At 41.7% G+C, this 18,782-nt stretch overlaps 1 protein-coding gene across 2 annotated transcripts in view; it reads right to left on the bottom strand.

The window, feature by feature from the left end:
* ZCCHC24 (zinc finger CCHC-type containing 24) overlaps positions 1-18,782 on the bottom strand; it is a 166,489-nt gene that overhangs the window by 123,187 nt on the left and 24,520 nt on the right. For both annotated transcript variants that reach the window (XM_045024083.1, XM_045024084.1), the window contains exon 2: positions 10,156-10,356. In XM_045024083.1, the coding sequence (XP_044880018.1) occupies positions 10,156-10,356 (201 nt within the window). The remainder of the gene's footprint in view (positions 1-10,155; positions 10,357-18,782) is intronic.

Consider the following 18,782-nt stretch of genomic DNA (forward strand, 5'->3'; position numbering starts at 1 on the left):
AAAAGGGGAGAGAGAACAAACCTGGCACCCCTAAAAAGGCAACCCCGCCTTTTAAACAGCCAGGCTGTAGGACGCTAATCTGAACCAAGCCCAAGCCTCGTTAGGGTTCTTTATTTGTGGGTAGAACTGGAGTTTTCATCCAATAAGAAATGTTGAAATTAATTTCCATCCCGAATCAGAACAGTGTCAAAATACTGATAAATTTCATGAATGAAAAGTTCCAGAAAGTTTCAAAACTGAACCATCAAAACAAAAATATTGATATTTTCAATTGAAACAAAACAATTTGTCATGTCAAAATGATACTTCGTTTCCAAATGAAAAGTGTTACTCCTCCCCACATCAATTTAAAACAAAATCTTTTCATTTTGCTATCCCAATTGGAAAATTGAAAAATGTTGTTGAAGTCACCATTTTCCCATGGAAAATTTCTGTTGGAAAATTTCATTGACATTTTAAATATCAATGTCAATGAAACTACAATTTCTAATGGAAAAACATTTTGTCTCAAAATTTTCAACCCACTTTCTTCGCAGGATTTACTGTCTATGCGTTTTTGCTATAATGCTTATGGGGTTTTGCTGCTCTTTTATGTTTTTGCAATATTGCGCTGTAATTAATTATTATATATAAAGACACTGTCATGGTGTAATCTAGGGGTCAGGCTCTGGTGGAAGTTTTATCTGATACAGGAAGAGATCTTTCAAAACAGTCAATACTATCAGTACTGAGGTATGAAAATTTAGTTATTTAAATATGAAAGTAAACCAAAATACATCACATTGTCCATACAAATACATAGAAAGCCACTGCTTATTTGGTAAAAAGCCATGGAGTTTTTTTCCTCTGGTGCTGGCAGCTATTTGTGTTATGTTTTATCCTGCCTGTGTTGCATAGAAAGTGCTTGTTTTATGTTGCTGTGATTAATTTGAAACAGATTAGTTCATACTGATAATGAATTCAATAACCCCCAATCCTTCTCCCCACAGTCTGCTTGGAGGAGTTGCTTTTCTTTCCAGCTCTATCCCACAGGCTTTTCAGCAGGAAGGCCTGATCTACTCCACCTTGCTCATATTGACCTCTCTTATAAACATTAATAAGGAACTTATAAATGCCATGGTTTTGCCCTAATATTCCTCCTGCTTTGTCTATAGGTCACCTTATGGGAGAGTGAGAAAACAGATACTTCTCAGTTCTACCAAATAAAACCCTGTGCCTCTCAGAGGGAATACTTACATTTAAGTTCCCAGCTGGGTACTTAATTCAGGTTTATTAAGACATTTATTGCACACTGAGCAAATATAATTTTGTTAGTAAACAGCGTTAGGAATTGTGCAATGGATATGCACCTGTGGCTTGCTCCATAGCTCACTGAGGTCAATGACAATCTTCCCACTGACTTCAATGGGATTTGGATCTGGCCTGTGGTGTAGGATTTTTTTTAAATCTAATTCAGCATGTTTATGGTAACCACATATTTTATTAACATACGATAACACTCTGACTCAATTGAAATACGATGCATATATTAGGGCCTACATTTAACACTGTCCTTTTCTTGACATCCCATTTGATTTCAGTCAATGGGCATAGGCTTTGAAATGAAATTGTGATTATGGAACTCACTATTCCAGTGACATGAATGGGAGTTCCATGATGGGTGATGCCACAGTACTGGCCCCAAGGAAATCCTGGACAATGACAATGGGCCTGTGAAGTAGCCTCTTGCTCTAATCTAATATAATAAAAAGAGACTAACATGTAAGGCTAAAACTCCAGTCTAAAGGCACCATAACCAACAAGGGAAGACCTAGAACAACCTGTCGTTGAATTCTAAAATAGAATTCTAAAATAGCTGCATATGTTATTTTTAGACCATTTGCCTTTGTAATATCTGTTTACATTCCATTTCCCAAAACAAAGAGAGTTCATAGCAATAGCAGAGCGAAAGTAAGGTGGGTGTATGAGAGACAGCACATCAGGAAGTGTTTGTTTTCGGCTGGTTTTGTGGACTTTTTGGAACTCATACGCATAATCAAAAAGTAGGTTAGACAGGAAAGTGGCATAATAAAATCAAAGGGGTTGATTGGAGATTTCTTTATTTTCTCTTTCGCTTTGTGTAGTCACTCTCATCTGCTTGTATTAGGATCCATTATCCTTTCTCAAAACAATATCAAACATATAATCCAAATTTCAAGGACCCTGCTACAGATACAATTTTCAAACTGGAACTCGGTGAGCTTACTATGAAAGCACAGACTGTTTGGACTAATGTGCTATCAAATGTGGCCATGATAGGCCCTTCTCTGCTTGCATACAGAAGTCTGAGTTACATGCTGCGCTGCTAAATGGTTTGAAGGCACAACACACACAAGTTATTCAGAATTTCAAAATGCAGACATCAGCGAGTGTTCTTCGATATCTCAGACCCTCAACCAGCTTAAGTTTCCAATGTTGAAAGGGATGCTACAAAATCATAGACCACTGCACTGAGTTATTGTACACAAGACATCTGCAGGTTTTCATAACAAAACTTGTAACAATCTGAAAACAGTTCTAAAACTCACAGTGCAAAGTTAAATATAGCCTATGAGAACAAATAAACAAATAAACTAAGATCTACTTTTGTCAAGTAGAGATTTTAAAGAAATACATGTGAAAAAACTTTAACCAATTTCAAATCACCTAAAACAAAAACAGTATGATTGAGATATAAAGTGGAACAGAGTTAATGTGCAATAATGAAATTTAAGGTTGAAAACTGCATGTTGTTCCAGTGCATTAAAATGTACAAACCTAGGACATGATATTGTAAACACGGTATTTAGTTAAGCATGTGCATAAGTGTTTTCAAGATCATGATCTACAAATTAATCTCCGCTTCCAGAGATGTATAAATGTGGGGGGAAATGTCTTATGTAAATGGTTGCTTACAGTATATTTTAAAGCTATAAGGCCAGATCCTCGGCGGATGTGAATTGGCTTGGTTCTGTTTAACTCAGTGAAGCTACAATGATTTAGACACGCTGGGAATCTGGTTCATAACATATACAACTAAAACAAATTAATTCACATTATTAAAAGTGTATGCTATATTTTCTTACCATATATGTTGTTTGCAGTGTTGTTGTAGCCATTTTGGTTCCCGGATATGAAAGAGACCAGGTGGGTGAGATAATATCTTTTATTGGACCAATGTCTGTTCGTCGAAGAGACAAACTTTTGAGCTTCACAGAGCTCTCTTTTACCTTTCCCAGATCTGAAGACGTGCTCTGTGAAGCGCAAAAGTTTGTTTCTATCATTAAGTTGGTCCAATGAAAGATATTACCTCATCCACCTTGTCTCTCTCATATATAATATGATGTAAAACGGGGCTACTTTTTTTATGTTACAAACCAGATATTCGTTATATACAAACACGTGTATGACATTTAAATATCCCAGCTTTCCATATGTAAGTCTCAGAAAGATAAAGAGGCTTGTTAGCAGAGACTTGTGTGGAAGAGAGAATCAGATCTGGAGAATACTTTTTAATTTCTGCCAGAATGCTAATATACTCCCATAAAGTACAGGTGAAGAGCACTTTCTTTTCTGGATAGAGATGTATTGGACCAAAATCATCCCTGATCTTAAAGAAATCAGTGGTTTTATACCAAGGTTGAATTTGGACTGTTATCTTCCTGTAGAATGGATATCACAGAATGTCCACTTACCCTATGTAAGTAAAATACTATGTGGGCTGGTGGTTCAAATGCCATTTGTTTCTAACTAGAGCTTGCATGATCCAGATCCTATGTGATTCTCAAATTCTGGGGACTGCAGCTTGTGAAATCCAGACCTATGTAACAACAAATGCCCACACACACATATGGTCTCCAACCCAAGAAGATGGGGGGAGTTATGCCAGCTAGCTTTGAAAGCCCTCGCTCTGCATTTGAGGATTAGCAGAATCGTGGGGATAATGTACTTGATCCCCAAATCCCGTGACTGAATAACAGTCCCAGGGCTGCACTCCCTGATTTGCCAGAAAGAACGTGTGCATTTGTTTGTAAGCCACACATATATTAGCAAGTCAAAAGGAGATCCTTCTATGATCATCCCTAAAAATACCCCAGTGCATTGCCAACATGTACTTCAGTAACTTGGCCAGAGGTTAGGGGTCTATTACTGGAGTGGGTGAGTCAGGTTCTGTGGCCTGCAATGTGCAGGAGGTCAGACTAGGTGATCATGATGGTCCCCTCTGGCCTTAAAAATCTGTGATTCTTTGACTCCATGTAATTGTTTAGGATTTCTTCAGGGTATGTGTGGGTGATTGTAGCCTTAAATTAGCTGATGTTTCCATGACCTAGAGCTGGTTTTAAGGTCTCACACAGTCTCTGACCTCCTGACCTGATTCTGGGGAACTATAAAGGTAAAGGAGGATCTCATCTTTCACTTAAAAACAAAAGTACGTTTCTCTTCTTTTTATGAAGAGCCTTGACACACGCCAACCACTTAGGTTGAAAGCTTGTCACTTTTTTGTAAAGATTAGATTCTTCACCATCCCCATCACAGCTAGCCAGGGCTGCCCTTCGGTGTCTGTTAAAAAACAAAAGCCACACGTGCTTTGAATCTTGGGCATGCTCCAGATCAGTTGACTGTTGTAGGGAGCAGTACCACTTAGGTTACCACTTACGGTCCTAGGGTCAATACAAGCTCCCAACCAGAGGGCTGCCTCCTGACCCAACTCTGCTGTAGAGCAGCCAGCATGATCTCTGATCACAAGGAGAGACAGCTCAATAGCATGAGGCAGCATGGGCTTGTGGACTAAGTAATGGACTGAGAACATGGGATTAAGCTCAGTTTATAACTGATGTGGTCTATATCTTGGTCAGTCCATACAGAAAATAGATTTAAACCTGAGTGCCTGAAATTAGGCATCTCAATCCAGATATACTGAGTGTCACTCTCATTGACCTGAATATATATATAGCTTGTATAGGGTCTGATTCAAAACCCATGGAAATACTCCTGTTATTAGTTGCAATGCCTTTGAATCATGCCGATATACTGATTTTCATCCATAGATCTCAAAATGCTTTGCAAAGGAAGGCAAGTGTCATTATCCACTATGCCTGTGTCTATACTGGTACATGTGTGTATATATTTACATAAATATACACATCTGCATGTATATACCTATCATCTATGTATACGTACATATATATTCACAAAAATATAGACAAAGTGGTAGAAGATATTCAAACACAAGTTTATGTACCTTCCAACTCTTCTTGAGTGGGATTAATGATTCAGTGTTTACGGTACCTGAGTACGGAATTAAGACCACCACCTATATTTTCCAGGGTGTCTTATGTAGTGTCTCCATGATACGAGTTCCTTTCCAGTTCAAATGAGTTCAAATGGTTCCCTCTTTGTTGACAAGACCATTCTAGACAGCTTGGAAATGAGTTGACTAAGGGGTCAGAAGAACTCTTTGGCCAGCATTCAGAACCACATGGCTGAGGCCATAAACGTGGGATGATGTTTGACTGACAGACCACGGATGTATTCTTACAAAAGGACTTGCAGGCATTTGGGTAGGGATGGAACACAGAGACCCAGCAGCTGGAATCAGTGCTTGGCAGAAGCAGCAGACAGAAAAGGGGTTTGGCTGGAAGTTTTGAACACAGACCTGTTTTGCTGGAGCCCTGAGATTGGACTGTATCTCTGTTAGTTTTGTTGCTGCCTTTGCTGTTAATCCACCCTTGCTCAAAGCAATAAAGGGAACTATGCATTTTATAAATATAGCCTAGGAAAGACTATCCTGAATCTGCGTCCATTCATTCCTCTCCCACCAAGGAATTAAAACAGTCCAGAAGCCCAAGCATTTTGTGACTTCCTGGAAGTTGGGATAGCATGCTTTTGTGTGTGTGTGTGTAAGTGTGTAAAAGTACACACAAAACCAGTACATTTAATACATGATAGTGTGATGTGGTAAAGAGATTTTACGGTTTCATTGGCTTGAGTTTGGGGTGGCTGCATAAATTAACAGTGGTGAAGCAGTGAGTGAGTTACCCAGGTTATCCCAAATGGATGCCAATAAGGTATTTATATCACAACATGCCATCATGTATTTTGTATAGGCCACATATATCTCTGGGGAGGAATGCCATTTTACAAATATTGTAGATTTTAAAAAAAAATTGAGACTACAACTAACACCACACAGGAAGCAATAAAACCTTCTAAAAATGACCTAAAATAGATTTTCTATACATCCCCATGCCCCCAGACTGATTTTCAGTTCCAGTATTTCTGGATCTTTCCTGTTGGATAGTGAGTATTGTCTCCCACTTCTAGCCTTGCAGGGCTGTGAGATATCTGACTAGAAAATCATGACGTTTTATCTATATGATAGCTGTTACTGGCCTAAGACTGAATATTACCTGTCTTGGGGAAGATGTAGAGGGTGAGGTCAGAGACAAGATCTGAGATGTAGGTTAGGGTGGAATTGTGTAGGACCATGATGACAAGGACAAGAAGTTTCTACACAAATTAATATATGTTTGCATATGCCCATGCGTGTACAAAGAAAAAAGTGTATTATTTCACTCCTTACATTACCTATCATTTTAAATTAAATATGTTGAATGTTTGCCATTGTTAGATAGAATTACAGAGATCCAAATTAAATTGAGGTGTGATGCTTTTGGCCTCAATCCTATAGTCATTCTTATGACTGAAAGTCCTGTTGAAATCAGTGAGAGTTTTGCATTTGAAAGAATAGTAGATGCCTGACTGGATTGGAAGTTTAACTGTTTTGGCTACTTGGATTAAAAAAATTAGTTCAGAGCAAGTGTAGGAGCATATAGAAAAAAGTGATTAGTTGAAAGTGTTGTCCTCTTGGCACAAACAGTTGGGTCCCAAATAATTGTGTTTACTAAATATACACAAACCTGCAGTGACTAGCTGCATACATACTACTGCTCTTACTGGTCTCAGGGAGCTTCTGAAACATAGAATACACTGAGCGCCACTAGATGGCTCACAGACTATTTAAAGGTATATTATCCTATTTCTACATGCTCCAAAAAAGTGACATTAACCATGGTTTTACAACAGTCTTTAGAGATCCCAAAAACCTTTGTAAAATCAGAGCTTTATGACATCATATTTCAGGTTTGATACAAATGCACTGAGATGGAATTTCAAATGAAAAAAAGCTTTAGGTATCTGAGGTGTTAGAAAATCAGGTTTTACCTGTTGTGATTTATGCTTCTGGACTGGGTCATCTCTCAAGGTGTAATCTGAAATAAGTACTTACATTTCTGTCAGAATGGTATAACGTCAACTCATATGGCAGCAGGAAAAGCAAACAGTATGTTGTTATGTTTGCAACAAGGAGAATAAGGGAGGATTAAAAAGTCCTGATGTTAGGTAATTTTTTTATTATGTAGGAAAAACTTCATAATAAACTCCATGACAAAATCTGTTTCTTATTAGGCGATTACATAAAAAAGAGAGAACGAGAATATAAATACCATGTGATTTACTGATCTGCATATTGTCCAAGTCTGATTATTTTATCTTTCCCCCGTCTGAATTAAAACATAATTTAAAATATGGAGTAATATTTTTATCATTGTACCATATTCAAAATAGCTTTTGTTTTTGATGACACTGGAAGGAATTAACCACCAAACCCTACAACTATTACACAGTATATTAATAATTTAAAAAAACCAAAATCAGTTGCAGTTAGAGGGATTGGTAAAATGAAGAGGTTTTATAACATGGGTCCTGATCCAGCAACTGGATCCATGCTGTTGGACCCGTAAGCTTGCACTGAGTCCCACTGAAGTCAGTAGGGTGCCATATGAGCCCATGTGGATCCGATTCCAGATTCAAGGCATTTGAAAATAAGATCCTGAGTCTACAAAGCACTTAAGTACACACTTAACTTTAAGCATAGGTTTAAGTACATCACTATTCAACAAAGCACTCAACTGCAGGCTTGAGTCCCAGTAAAGTGCTTGTGTTTAAGTGCTTTCCTGAATCAGGGTTTATTTTTGATATTGCACACAATACTGACCTAATTTCATACTACCTCCCCTGAAAGTATACACTGATATACAGCACACACGTATTCATAAACACACAGGCACATATATGTATTTTTGTTTATATAATATTACAATTCAGCCACAGAGCACATATTGTAGGTAGTATTCTCCATTCCTGTTTTGGTTCAACGGATAGCTTAATATATTATTGCTTAAATCATAATAGCCCAGATCCTCAATAGTATTTCAATGGGAGTGAGATGCCTAAATACCTTTGAAGATCTGGGCCAACATGCGTACAAAAATTGGATAGAGTGTACAACACAGTCACGTAAACCTTGCTGTAGGAACCTCAACTTTTGCATATGCTGTGCTTTAATTTGCATTAACTGATTTTCTTTTTTTAATTAATTTCCTTAACTAACCCTGAATCTCCACTCAAGATATTGCTGACACATTCACTGGGGACAATCTACACAAGCCACTGCCCGATATGTATTGATTGTTAGGGAACCTGTTGTATTTCTCTCATACATACCCAGAACTGCACTGTTATCTCACACAATATTGCATTGGAGTCCACTGCTGGGTATATTCAGTTGCAGTTAGTATATTTCTATCCTAGTATTGAACAATGTATGTTATCACATGATCATTTCTGTGTATTTTGCAAGTACATGCTAGACTGAGTCAATTAAAAATTAAAACACATTTCTAAATAATTTTTGTCTCATTCCTAAACACAAAGCTCCATTCAGTGTATTCTGAAACAATACAATGTACAATATTTTGAAATGCAATTGCAGAGCTGCATGGGGCGTTTTTGTCCCACAACTTCCCTTAAAATCAGAAGGAGCTATGCAGCTAAAACTTCATGGAGATAACCCCCTCTTTGGTTCACACCTCTGTGACCAACTGCAACAGGAACACACTCAGTTAAAGCTCAATTTCATGCTGACCTTGCTTAGCTGGCAAACATTCCTTCTGCCTGCAATTCTGGCTTTTATATGTCTGACACCCCTAGCTGCCATCGACTGTAGTCAATTTTACTGAGAGAACAAAGGTTACATGTTAAGAAGCCAGGAGTTGAAAACTGTGGTCTAGAGGATGCCACTAATGTGCACGTCTGTATTTTTGGAACACCATCAGCATTTTTTTGCCTCAGGACTCTAAGTAGATTGCTTGTTGGAAAAGTTTGAACCGTCTCTACTTCTATGGGAACCAGCAAACCTTAGTAATGCCAAGCTGAAACCTGAGAAGATGGGAAAACCTGGCATGCTGGGATTTGGCTCTTCAGAGGAGAGATGCAAATTAGTATACGGTTTTAGTGCACATTACTGTACCCCACATCTTTAAGGAAATAACGTTACCAGTTTTGCTATTGCAAAGGCAGTCTACTAAGCCAAGAACCATCATGAACTCTAGTCAAGTAGCATAAACCTCTCATATACCAGGCAAGGGACATTTTGCACTAGCTATGCCTCAAACTTGGGTTCCTGCAACAGTGACTTAAGGTTTTCATCTGATATAGCATTTTCTCTTTCCTTACAGTGTTTAGTGCTGGGTACTTCCATTACTTCCTATATTTTTTTATTAAATGTTATATCCAAAATAACTAAGAAATGTGCAGCTTTAAAATGAATTTAGCATAATCTTCAAAATGGAAAATTACACAGTAACAACTTTTACCATTGCCAAAATCTACCCACTCACTTGTCTGGAATGAAGTGTTTTTTGGGGGTGGGGGTCGCATTGGGGTAGGTGCAGGCGTGCTGGAACAATTTGTATAGTGGGGATGCTGAGAGTTATTGAATCAAACTGCAAACCCTGTATATGATGGAAACCACTTCGAACCAGGGGGTGAGGCGACATCCCCCGCATCCCTAGTTCCAGCATCTATGGGTAGGTGGAGCCGACACACAAGTAAAATGTCATGGTAACAGGCCCCATGATAACAGGTGGATGAAAAGAACCTTGGCCTGCCCTGGTAAACTGTCAAGACATTTCTGCAAAGCTGCTCTGAAAAAGAAAAGTGAGTCAAGTTCAGGAAATTGTCTCATTAGACGAGTGGTGCGGTGAAAACTCTTATAGACCATCACACATCACTTACCTGTGGACAGTCTTTGATGTAGTGTCCCTTGTTAAAACAGAGGTGACATAGGTAGTTAGGAGGTGGCCTCTTGCTGGGTTTTCTGGCTTCCGAGGAGAGGGATAGGTCAGAGAAATGCTCAGTGAGCGAGCTTAACCCATCCACTATGTTATTAAGGGAGCCATAGGGAGATGCGCTCTTATACAGACTGCTACTCAGCGCCTGCAAAAAAAAGAAAGAAAGAAATATAGTATTGTGCTAAAGGTTCTTCTAAGAGTGAGCTGAACAGAAGCAGGCTAAAAATAGCAGCAGGAACTTGAATAGAGTCTTTTCATTAGGAGCAGGGCTGCATACTTTGTGAAAGCAATATATGGGTCATTAATACAGAGGCCTCTTGATTGTAAGTCTAAAGATGGCACGATGGATCGGGTTATCCTATTGGTGGGGAAAGTACTGAGCTCGCCGCAATTCACTCATCCCAGCCTGGCCACTAGGCGATGATTGCTTTCTTATGTGATACCCTACCACAGTCATGGAGTGGTTAGAGCTTCCAAGCAAAGTGCTGAAGAGTGACCCACAAAAAGGAACATTTTTTGGTGTCCACAACTATTTGGAAGGACAATATTGAAAGCAGAGAAAGGAAAAGAACACCAATAAAAACTTAAACGTTCATTTGCAGGCTGTTTGATGAGACAATAAACATAGTGTCCTGAGTTTTAAAGTCAAACAATAAGAAGTGCTCAGATCCGGGGGAAACTGCTGTGATTTAACCATTTCCTGATAAATAGCAAATACCCAGTTTTGTCTTTCACCTGCATGGGATCTCCACTTTCTTCAACTGGTAAATCAAAACTAAAGGAAGCCCAATTTGCCATTCTGAAGCTTCAGAACAGCAGGAAACCCATAATCGCCTACACAGGAGTTAAGTGATAACAAGTATTCATTCTCTTTAATACCCTGGGGCACAACAGAATAGTAACTCGTTGATAGGAGCTTTACAACATAAAAAACAGCTTTTTCTCTGGGTTTTGCGACATGGCAGTTCTGCAGACAGGACCACAGCATGGACAGTTGTTCCCACCCGAAGTATGGGTAGGACACATTTGCCAGGGTAACGTAAGGAATTTGCACTTGTATTTATTAAGCCTGGTTCTCCTCTCACACTATTGTAACTTCAAAAACAACAAGGAGTCCAGTGGTACCTTAAAGGCTAACAGATGTATTTGGGCACGTTTTTTACCCACAAAAGCTTATGCCCAAATAAATCTGTTAGTCTTTAAAGTGCCACTGGACTCCTTGTTGTTTTTGTGGATACAGACGAAGGCCTGGTCTACACTAGGGTGGGGGGTCGAACTAACGTACGCGACTTCAGCTACGCGAATAGCATAGCTGAAGTCGAACTACCTAAGTTCGAACTTCTTACCTGTCCAGACGCCGCGGGATCGAAGTCCGCGGCTCCCCCGTCGACTCCGCCACCGCCGTTCGCTGTGGTGGAGTTCCGGAGTCGACGGGAGCGCGTTCGGAGTTCGAACTATCGTGTCTAGATTAGACACGATAGTTCGAACTCCGAGAAGTCGAACGCTACCCGTCGACCCGGCCGTAAGTATGGACGTACCCTAACACGGCTACCCCCTGATATTGTAACTTCACTGATTCAGTGGAGTTACTCCTAATTTACACGGATGTGCAACCAGAATCAGACCTGTTCTGTGGCTATATTTTTTCAGTGCTGTCAATCAGAAACTTTTAATGAGGGCCAAAAAAATGAATTAAAAATCCTTTACATAAATAGATGCTAGAAGCTGAGATTTAGTGAGTTTGTAAAATGAATTCACTAATCTTTGAGAACCTCAGCTATTCAGGATTTCTGTCCAGCTAATGTGTTGCTCAAATAATAAAGGCGTCACATAGGGATAGTTGAATAAGGGCGACTCAAACACGGATCTCTGCATAATTTGAATCTATCACTGCATCCTAGGACAGTGGCTTTAGATATGCAAGTGAAAATTAGGTGCAAACAAGAGGCCAGTGGTGTCACACTTTGCAATCTCCTTTAGCCACACCAGAGGCAAAAGTGACCAACTTACACAACTGATGAAGGGTCTAGTAGATAGGGCACTGGATTGGGAGGCAGAATAACTTGCATTCTGTTCCTGACTTTACCAGTGACTTGCTCTGTGACCTTGGGAAAGTCATTGCAACTCTCTCTGCCTCGGTTTCCTTCTCATCCTTTGTCTTGTCCAATTGCACTGGAAGCTTTTTGGGGTGGCACAGTCTGTAATGTGCGTTTGCACAATGCCCCGCACAATGAACCCTAATCTCAGTTGGGGATCGCTATCTATACTTAGCTGGTGGACCTGATTCTCCCCTCATTTTACACCAAGTTAACCCAGGAGGAGCTACATTAGTGTAATAGCACATGGCATAAATTTGGTGACCGAAGAATTGGGACCTCTGTCTTTGTGGTTAATTCTGTACATTTTGAAAATGAAAATTATCTCAACAAGTGACTGAAAGGTTCTAACTGCTTCAGTCATCAAGTGACTAAAGATACTTCAACAGTCATCAGCATTTATTTTCTAGAATTATAGAATTCCACAGGAATGAGAAAATCTTGGCAACAAATTGGTAAGAGGAAGGAGAAGTGCCATGGAACTCAAATTGTTGTTAATTAAGAGACTTCAAGAAGCTCTTCTCTCCTGAGTAGCCACTTTCACTTACACAGACTTGGAATAATACAAAATGTTTTTAATAGCACATTTTGACTGAGGACTCTTAAAGTGTTTCACATGAATTAAGTAATTAAGCTCCTCAGCTGCCTTGTGAAGTATCTATATTATCCCCATTTTACAGATCAGTGACCTTACATATGGAGAGTGAGAATTCCACTCCCGCCACCCACTGCAGAAAGCCACAGATCTTCCTTGGGTTGGGTCGCATGCAAGTCCTCTTCAACACATGGGCAGGACACGAGGCTGCAGTACAATCTGCACATGGGTGTTTTTTCTTCTCATAGGACCCAATCAAATGCCCATTCTTGGCAAGAGGAGTCCTTCATTTGACTCCCATGGGCATTGGGTTGGGCCTGTAGATTGCAACAGTGGCCACTTTCCATTCCCCATCCATGAGCTACTGGAGCCTCATTACTATGTTTTATGTTGGTGAAGGCAGGCGCTACCCTTCCTGACATATTCAAGGCCAATGCAGGTCTTGCAGAGGGTGCCTACTTGGCCACTCCACTAGCACCACATTGTACCCTCTGCTGCAGCAGTGAATATCACAGAGAGCACACAATTTTCCCTGGGTCCCACAGTGAGTCAGTGGTCTAATACTGACCACCATACTTTGTAATCACCCAACACTACCTATCACTGGAAAATTCCCTTTGAGCTGCACCAAGATGTATAGAATCCATCAAATGTTGGCAGGGAGAGGGTTAACTCTCACTCCCCAAGCAGAGGAAAGACCACAGCTGCATGTCCTAATTACAAGGATTGTGAGGGTAGGAGGGCTGGGCCAGCTGTGGCGAATTAAGGAGTTCCCTATCAGGCTGTATTGGGGATGTGGGTTAACTGGTGTTAGGAATTAGTGTCTTCTGGTTGGAAGAGGATGAAAATGCTAGTTGGCAAAACCTGTCTGTCTCTTTCCCTCTGACTTGTTTTAGTTGAATCATGGGGATCTAAGCCGCAGGAAGCTTTTGAAATCTTAGTTTAAGTCCCTGATTTGAGAAAAGTTTGTCTGTGTTCAGAGTGTGGATGCACCATCCAATCAGATTTCAAGTCCCTTGTGTCCCGGTTCTGTCTGGGTGTGTGGCTTTCTTCACTGGTCAGAGAACTCTCATATACTTATTTTGTAAAGTGCTTGTAAACTGAGTGCATTCCTCAGCTGTAAGAAGCAGAGTTAACTCTGTATATTGGTGACCCCATGTGTGAGAACGATGGCTGTAGTCCAGAGGTGGGCAAACTACGGGCCACGGGCCACATCCGGCCCACAGGACCGTTCTGCCCGGCCCCTGAGTTCCTGCCCGAGGAGGCTACCCCCGGCCCCTCTTCTGCTGTTCCCCCTCCCCGCAGCCTCAGCTCACTGCGCTGCTGGCGCAGCGCTCTAGGCAGCGGGGCTGCAAGCTCTTGGGGTAGCACAGCTGCAGAGCCTGGCCTGCCCCGGGGCTCATGCTGCACGTTGCATGGCTGGCTCCAGCTGGGCGGTGCGGCTGTAGCGCGGCTAGCCACTGGTGCTCCAGGCAGCATGGTAAGGGGGCAGGGAGCGAGGGGTTTGGATAGAGGGCAGGGGAGTTCGGGGAGTGGTCAGGGGCCGGGGGTGTGGATAGGGTTGGGGGCAGTCAGAGGGCAGGGAACAGGGGGGTTGAATGGGGGTGGGAGTTCCTGGGGCTGTCAGAGAGAAGAGGTGGTTGGATGTGGCAGAGGTCCCAGGGGGCAGTCAGGAAGGAGGGGGGGTTGGATGGGGCAGCAGGGGGCGGGAGGTCCGGGGGTGGTCAGGGGACAGATGGGGGGGGGGGGATGGTGGATGGGGCGGGGGTCCCTGGGGGGCCATCAGAGGCGGGGGGGGTCAGATGGGGCCAGGGGCCAGGCCATGCCTGGCTGTTTGGAGAGGCACAACCTCCCGTAACTGGCCCTCCATACAATTTCTGAAACCCGATGTGGCCCTCAGGCCAAAAAGTTTGCCCACCCCTCCTGTAGTCCTATCCAGCCTCCTTATTCAAGTCCACACAGACATGTTGGGTAACATTTTCAAGGATGCCGAAGTGATTTAGGTATTAAGAGCCAAAGTCTCTTTTGAAAATGAGATCTGGGCTACTATGTCATTTGGACACCCTTGAAAATCTTACCTGGGTTGCTCCTTGCTTGGCAGAGACCACCTCCTATGCTGCTCTTTCAGGATTCCCATGCCAAAAGGAAGACTAGGGAACCACTAAATCTGAATTTGCTTCTCCAGTTACTTAAAAATGGAGACAGGGCAGCAATAAGAACAGGATGACACAACAACACAATTTAATTTATGTTATATATAATAAAAATAAAATAGGTCCTTCGCTCGGAGTGTCTATGCTGCACTTTCCCTCTAAAGCTTCCTTTTGGTGCTAGTACCAGCTCAGATCTCAAGGCAGTGAGCGAAGATGGGAATGCTAGCATAGACATGGCACTGGTGTTTGTACCATGATGTCAGCTAGTCCTGCTCAGAACAGATCTGGACAACACAGTGGCTAAAGTGCTAGTAGTGCCCCGTCATCTGTTGGTGGAGCTGAGCCAGTTCTAGTAACAATGGGAAATGCCATGGGAGAAGAACCTACTGTTGTCAAGGCCTGGGGACTGAAACAGCCAGGCAGATGAAACAACAGGAGTCAGAGTTCCCCAGAGTAGCTCCCTGTTTAATTTTAAAAAGCCAGTTCCTAAGTGACCAGCGGCGTTAGTGAACAAGAGTGACAAGCTGGGGAATTTTGCGAGAGAGTTTGCCAGGTGAAGGAAGAATGACTTCATGACCTTTGAGGTGAGTTTGTTTGTTGTGTGCTCACTGTTTGATTTTAGCATATAGTGTGGCCTGTTTGGGGGGCAGTGCCTGCGCATAGCAGCCTTCTGAGCAAGGCTGACGGCTTCTTGATGAAGCTTTGATCCCCCGTCCCTTTAGGATCCATTAACCAGGGGCTAGGCTACTGAGGGAGAACAGGGGTTTAAAAAGCTAGCTCCTAAGCCAGTGATCTCCAAAGTGGGGTGCACAAGAGGATCCTTGGGGGTGTGCGGCAGGAGGAGCATTTTTTTTTTGCTTCGGCAGTTCGGAGAGGAGTCCAAGGTGTTTTTTTGTTTTGCTTCGGCGCGGTAGGGGGTGTGTGCTCAAAAATCTTTTACTGATAGGGATGCACGATCAAAAAAGTTTGGAGACCACTGTCCTAAGCAACCAGAGGAGCTACCAAACAGGAGAGTTTTTTGTGAGGGAGTTTAGAGAGGGAGCATGAGAACTGGATACACCTAACATTAAGGCAATAAACAACCTTTCCCTCCACCCCAAAAAAACTCTCAAACATGTCCCCCCAAAAAAGCTGAAGGAGTAAAAATAATACAGGAAGAAGTCCAGCAGCAGAGTGGGGGGATAGCCTAACCCTAACTGCAGCATGTATGATTACTTGCCTTGTGGCCAGGTGGCGTATGTGTGCATTCAGTGCAAGGAGGTCCTGGCCCTCAGAGACCAAGTGTGGGCTCTTGAGACCAGAGTAGCTGAACTGGAGGAGCTAAGTGAGACAGAGAGGTACAAGATGAGACTTTCTGGGACATAGTGTGGTCCCACCCCCAGTCTGACAGCTTTTGTGCCGCTGAGGAGGACACAAGTCTTGGGAAGGACATCATCAAACTGGAATGAAGGGAAACGATCCCATAGTTGGGACCCTCCTTCCAGATGATGCCGTGGTATCCTCTCACAATGAGGATACCTCCTTGGGGGAGGGAATCCCAGTTATTAGGAAGAAAAAGGTAATAGTAATGGGGGTTCAATCATTAGAAATATGGATAACTGGGTTTGTGATGACCGGGAGAATCACATGGTCAATTGCCCGCTGGGTGCAAAGATTGCAGATTTCTCAAGACTTGTACTCAGATTTATCTGCAGTGCTTGGGAGGAGCCAGTGGTAGGTACCAATGATATATAGGGAAAGGTAGGAGAGAGGTCCTGGAGGCCAAATTTAGGCTGCTAGGCAAGAGATTAAAGTCCAGGACCTCCATGGTAGCATTCTTGGAAATGCTTCCAGTTCCACACGCAGGACCAGTTAAATTGGCAGAACTGCAGGATCTCAATGTGTGGATGAGATGATGGTGTAGGAAGGAGGGATTTAGGTTTATTAGGAACTGGGGAACTTTTTGGAGAAGGAGGAGCCTATAGAGGAAGGATGGGCTCCACCTCAACCATACTAGAACCAGATTGCTGGTATGTAAAATTAAAGAAGTCATAGAGGAGTTTTTACACTAAGGGCAGTAAGAAAGCCAAGAGGTACAGAGGAACACATGGTTCAGACGCAGACATTTCTTAGGGGAGGATCTATTAACAGGGATTCTCTATATGCTAGTAAAGAGAAGAGAAGAGAAGTTGAGAAAAGTACAGGTAGGAACTGAAGAGAAAGTCAATGAAAGAGAGTTCCATTCAATTACATAACATGAAGACAGACAACTAAAAAGTGACAAATTTTATAAGTGCTTATTTACAAATGCTAGAAGCCTAAATACAATGAGTGAACTTGAGTGCCTTGTATTAAATGAGGATATTGATATAATAGGCATCACAGAAACTGGTGGAATGAGGACAATCAATGAGACATGGTTATACCAGGGTACAAAACATAGGAATGACGGAATAGGTGGAGCTGATGGGGGAGATGCACTATATATGAAAGAAAGCATAGAATGAAATACAGTAAAAATCTGAGTCAAACTGTAGCATAGAATCTCTATGGATAGAAATTCCATGCTTGAATAAGAACATAGCAGTATGAATATACTACCAACCACCTGATCAGGATGGTGTTAGCGACTGTGAAATGCTCAAAGAGATTAGAGAGGCTATAAAAATAGAAAACTCAATAACAAAGGGGGATTTCAACTATCCCCATATTGACTGGGAGCATGTCACCTCAGGACGGGATGCAGAGAAAAAGTTTCTAGACACCATTAATGACTCTTGGAGTACCTAGTCCTGGAATCCACAAGGGGAGAGGCAATTCTCGATTTAGTCCTAAGTGGAGCACCGGATCTGGTCCAAGAGGTGAATATAGCTGAACCACTCAGTAATAGCGACCACAATATAATTAAATTTAACATCCTTGGTTGGAGAGGGAATAACAAAGAAACCCACCACAGAACAGGGAACTACACAAAAATGAGGAAGCTAGTTAAACAGACATTAAAAAGAACAGTCACAAGAATGAAATGCCTGCAAGCTGCATGGAAATTTTTTAAAAACACCACAATAGAGGTTCAAGTTTAATATATACCTTAAATTAAAAAAAAAATAGTAAGATGACCAAAAAAGTGTCACCATGGCTAAACAACAAAGTAAAAGAGGCAAGTAGAGGTAAAAAGGCATCCTTTAAAAATTGTAAGTCAAATCTTCTTGAGGAAAATAGAAAGAAATATAAATTCTGGAAAGTCAAGTGTAAAAGTACAATAAGGCAGGCCAAAAAGAATTTGAAGAACAACTAGCAAAAGACTCAAAAACTAATAGCAACAAAATTTTAAGTACGCCAGATGCAGGAAGCCTGCCAAACAATCAGTGAGGCCACTGGATGATAGAGGTGCTAAAGGATCACGCAAGGAAGACAAGGCCATTGTGAAGAAGCTAAATGAATGCTTGGCATTGGTCTTCACTGCAGAGGCTTTGAGGCTGAGTTTCACACCTGAGCCATTCTTTTTAGGTGACAAATCTGAGGAACTGTTCCGGATTGAGGTGTCAATAGCGGCGGTTTTGGATCAAACTAATAAATTAAGCAGGACTAGATGGTATACACCCAAGAGTTCAAAATGAACTCAAATAAGAAATTGCAGAACTACTAATTGTGGTATGTAACTTATCACTTAAATCAGCTGCTGTACCAGATGACTGGAGGATAGCTAATGTGAATCCCATTTTTTAAAAGGCTCCAGAGGCGATCC

This window comes from Mauremys mutica, chromosome 7 (assembly GCF_020497125.1).
Source record: "Mauremys mutica isolate MM-2020 ecotype Southern chromosome 7, ASM2049712v1, whole genome shotgun sequence".
NCBI classification, from domain to species: domain Eukaryota; kingdom Metazoa; phylum Chordata; order Testudines; family Geoemydidae; genus Mauremys; species Mauremys mutica.